This window comes from Equus asinus, chromosome X (genome assembly GCF_041296235.1).
Source record: "Equus asinus isolate D_3611 breed Donkey chromosome X, EquAss-T2T_v2, whole genome shotgun sequence".
NCBI lineage: Eukaryota > Metazoa > Chordata > Mammalia > Perissodactyla > Equidae > Equus > Equus asinus.
In genome coordinates this window covers 20,892,773-20,897,309 of record NC_091820.1, presented here as the reverse complement: position 1 = coordinate 20,897,309, position 4,537 = coordinate 20,892,773, and the positions used below count along the sequence as shown (strand labels likewise).

The window sequence follows — 4,537 nt, the reverse complement described above, 5'->3', positions numbered from 1 at the left end:
TTGTCTAGATCATGAACAAAATATTGACTATTTTCAATTTGTTTTAAAAATTCCAAAACTGTAACTTTTAAACAGCAAAAAATGTGAGAGCCATGTCATTCATATATTCATATTCTGAAGCAAAATAAACCTTCAATTAAAAGGAATAACATTGGAAAAAATATTGAATATCTCTATCTATCACATATTTATATTTACCTAGAAGTTACTCATGTGGAAAAGGAACAAAAAGAAGATACATATTTTGTTAAAACTAATCTCACCTCAACCCCTCACTACTTAAAAGATTAAATGCTCTTTTAAAACTGTAAGAAAATATACATTTTGTTCCCTCCAGCTCCTACTATTCTCAACTATTTAGAAGGTTGACTGCTCTCTTCAAACCCAAAGCGAAAAACCTGCCCCAGACCTCACTAGATATGGGAGGAGCTGCAGGACTTGGCCCTAGAAGGGGCAGTGGCCTTGGCAATATTGGCAGCCCTGGCTGCGAATTTCACTCCTGCTCTCTCTTCCTCATCTCTCAAAGCCTCCTCATACAGGTTTGGGAAGGCAGTAGGGACGGTATCATTGATCTTGGCCAGAACCTCCAGCACCTTCATCTTGTTGGTTTCAGCATAGGCTCTGGGGCCCCACAGGAATTCATAGCATGGAGGATCACTGTTGGGCACCTGCCGGTATTCCAGGTACTTTTCTTGCACGAAATCTTTGGTGATAAGCTTCCTGGGCTCCCCGAAGATCAGGTGCTTTCTACCAGCATAGACCCCCAACACATTGAGGAATTCCCAGATCTCCTCCTCAGTGGCACGGTTGCCCTTCATGAAGATCACGCCCAGGAGTGTCATCAGGAGACTGGTCTTGGGCAAACCCTTATCACTACTCAGACTTTCATTGCCAAGGAGGCCCAGCTTGCTGACAAGGATATAGACGTGGTTGCTGGGGTCGACTTCCTTCAATTCGAGACCAAAGACCAGCTCCAAGTGCTCAGAGCTTCTCCTGAGGATCTCAGGGAAGTGCTCCTTGTACTTTTTGTTGACAATCTTCAGTAGTGCTGCCTGCATGATGGGCTCCTTCATTTTATACTTCTCCAGCAGGAACTGCACCAACATGCTCACCTTCCTGGTTAGAGGATCTCTGTGAGTGCTCTGAGTGGACGTTGCTGCCTGGGAGGTGCTTGCATTTTGCTCATCTTGGCTCTTGGCACCTTCATCAGATCTGGGGCATGAAACACCTGCATCAGGAGAGCTAGTGACTGGGGCTCCCTGAGGCTCCTGGGGAGTGCCAGCAGCAGGGGAGCTCGGAGGAGTACCCCAAGAAACAGGAGAGGAGGGGGACTCTTCTGCTGCTGCTCCAGTGGCCTGAGCACCCCTGAGACTCTGAGTCTCACCACGGGCCTGACGGCGTTTCTCACGGGCACGGAGCTTACTCTTTTGCCCCCGAGGCATGATGACTCTGATCAGGGACAGCAGGCAGGAGTGTGGGCAGGAAGGCAGGCAATGAGGGCACCTGGAGGAGGGAGGATGAGATGGTGTGAGCACCTTCATCAGGGAGATTCCACCTTGGCTTTAACCAAGGCCACCTCTGCAGGGTCCTTGAGGGCACACGGCCCCTGTTTTCCTGGTCAGCCTGTCCCCTGAGAACCTTGTGGAGGAAGTTAAGAGTGAGCCTTGAGCCACAGCCCGACAGCCCTGCCTGGGTGTTACTGGGGTGAAAGCAGGGGCTGGCAGGGGGACCAACATTGTTCAGGGAAAGGAGGGCCTCTCAGTTCACATTCAGAGTCATGAGGACAATTGTTGGCAAGAGTCCACCCCTAGTCCCTTCTGCGGATCTGAAGTTGATACTACAAATTTCCATGGTACCCAGAAGGAAGAGAGGAGCGAGCACTTCAGACCACCCTAAGTTGGGGGCACCCAGTGCTAAACAGTTATGTGAAGGCTCCTCTGTCCTGGGTTAGTTGGGTCCACAGAATGATGCAGAATCCTCACTTTGGCTCTGTGTAGGTCCTGGGACCCTCCCCTCTCCTGACTGGTGGCTGCACCTTCAGAACAAAGCTCTAATCTCCCTTAGACCTGATATAAGAAGTTATGAGAAGTCTCAGTCTGACAGTCTTTTCTTGGGATTTTAAGGATTGACAGGAGGGGTCAGGCCATGTTCTCTCTTGTCCCCTCTCTTCAGGGTGGGTGGTTCCCTGAGTCCTCACTTAGGTTCTGCCTTTGACTGCAGGTACAGCCTGGAGCTCCTCTCTCTTGACCTGAGGGCTATCACACTACTAATACAAGGACCTACTTGAGACTCATTAGGAGGAAGTGAGAGTGACTATGTAGCCACATCTACCAGACCTTAACCAAGCTTGAAAGTTGCAGCAGACAGGTAGAGGCTCTGTGGTTGACGGCCCCACTGATCCTCACTCAAGCTTTTCCACCGACTCCTGGGAACACTCCTTCTGCTGGCCTGTACCTCCCCTCTCAGACAATAGCCCTCACTTCTCTGTAGTCTACCAGAAGGAACTGATGCCTCCCAGGGCTGACAAGGGAAGTATTCTGAGGTGCCTTTGTTATGGGGAAGGAGGTCTCACAGGCCTGAGGGTCCTCACCCTGACTCCTGGCAAGACCTGGAAACCCTCCCTCTGCTGACCGGCTGCCAGCCGTTTAGATGAAGGCCCTTACCTCCCTGACTCTCCCGAGGACAATGCGAGGGAACACCTCAGTCTTTAGCCCTGCCCTGACCTTCCCAGGCTGATGTCAGAATCAGAGCTCTGTGTGGCCCTCGTTCTGGGATGTGCAGTCCCCTCCATCCTCACGAGGGTTCTCTCTTTCACTCTTTAAGCCCTGGGATTTCTCCCTCTGTTGAGCTGAGCCAGAGTCCACAGCCTCCGGCCAAGGCCTTCATTCCCTGAGACCCGGCGGGGAAGCTAACGGACTTCAGGCCTAACAGCCATGTTGGGGCCTCAGGGCCGAGAGCGGGGCAGGGGGGGGGGGCGGGTTTGTGCGGCACCTCTTTTCAGGGAGCAGGGGGGATTGGTGTTGTCAGGGCATGTCCCCACACTTCTAACTCAGCATACTTCACAGCTCGACTCCTGACAAGACATGGGACTCCTCCCTCTACTTACCCGAGCAGACAGCTCTCAGACAAGGCCGCACACCCTACAGTGCCGTCAAGAGAAAGTTAGGAGGGCCACTTCTGGTCATGCCCGTCTGGGCCTCACGGGAGGACAGCAAGGGTGGGCTCTGGGGAGGGCGGGGCTGCGTTCTGGGGGGAGAGTCCCGCAGGACTCACATACAGGCCTTTCGCTGATTCTTAGCAGGACGTGGGACTTCTCTGCCTCCTGAACTGAGTCAACTGGCCTCAGACCAAAGATCTCATTTCCCTTAGAACCCCCAGTAGGAAGTATTTGGGTGGTCTGAGCCTATCAGCCATGCTGGGGCCTCCCAAACCTGACAGTAGGGGAGGGGCTCTTTGAGGCCCCCTTCCCGTGGTAGGTGTTCCCCTTAATCCTCTCAGTGTCTTCCCTTGACTCCTTGTGGGTGCCAGGCTACCTCCCCTCTGCTGACTTGAGGCCAACCACACACGCCAAAGACATCAACTCCCTGAGACTGAAGATATGAAGTGCAAGAACACGTCATCTGGCCACTCCTGCCTGAGGCCTCCTGGAGATGGCTGCAAAGTGTGAGAATCCTGTTTGGTCCAGTGTTTGGGGGTAGGGAACTTGCACTGAGTTCTAGCAGTTCTGGAATTCCTTTTCTATCTTCAGCTCCCTAGCCCCACCATGGTCCATAAGAACCCCCTGGAGAAAGTGGGGTGCTCCTTAGCCTGCCAGCTCTGCTGGGGGCCTCTCTTGGCTGATATCAATGTCATTGCTCAAAATTTCCTGCAATGAATTTCTGTCCTTATGTGCAGTTACTGTGATACTTGCTATTCTATTTCAATATTTTTGTTTATATTTTTGACAAATAAAAATTATATATGCATAAATTGTACAAGGTGATGTTTTGATATAAGCATACATTGTGAAATGATTACTATAATCAAACTATTTAACACATCACCTCTCAGAGTTACCTTTTCTGTGTGTGGTGAGAAATCCTGCCATTTCCAACAACATGGATGAACCCAGGAGAACATTATGCTAAGTGACATTAGCCAGACACAGAAAGACAAATATCACATGATCTCACTTATATGTGGAATCTTAAAAAAAAAAGTTGACCTCATAGTAACAGACATTAGAATGGTGTTTACCAGAGAGGGGTGAGGGAAAAGGGGAAGATATTAATCGAAGAGTACAAACTTTCGGTTATATGATAAATAAGTTCTGGAAACCTGTACATCATGGTGACTGTAGTTAATAATAATGTATTGTATACTTTAAATTTGCCAAGAGAATAGATCTCCAGTGTTCTCACTATTCTGTTTTCATTCATGCCTTATATTCTATTAAGATGACCATACAAAACAGCTCAGTCTTCACCAACAAAAGGGGTTTAAAGTAGTTATTAAGACAATCTCTGGACTCATACTGCCTCAACCAACCCAAACTTTG

The 4,537-nt window shown here is 49.6% G+C and overlaps 1 protein-coding gene across 1 annotated transcript; it reads right to left on the bottom strand.

Annotated features, from left to right (window-relative positions):
* Positions 1-413: 413 nt before the first annotated feature.
* Positions 414-1,442, bottom strand: LOC106835922 (melanoma-associated antigen B1-like). Its single transcript, XM_014848525.3, has one exon. It carries the CDS (start codon positions 1,440-1,442, stop codon positions 414-416), a length of 1,029 nt encoding a protein of 342 aa, XP_014704011.1.
* Positions 1,443-4,537: the final 3,095 nt, after the last annotated feature.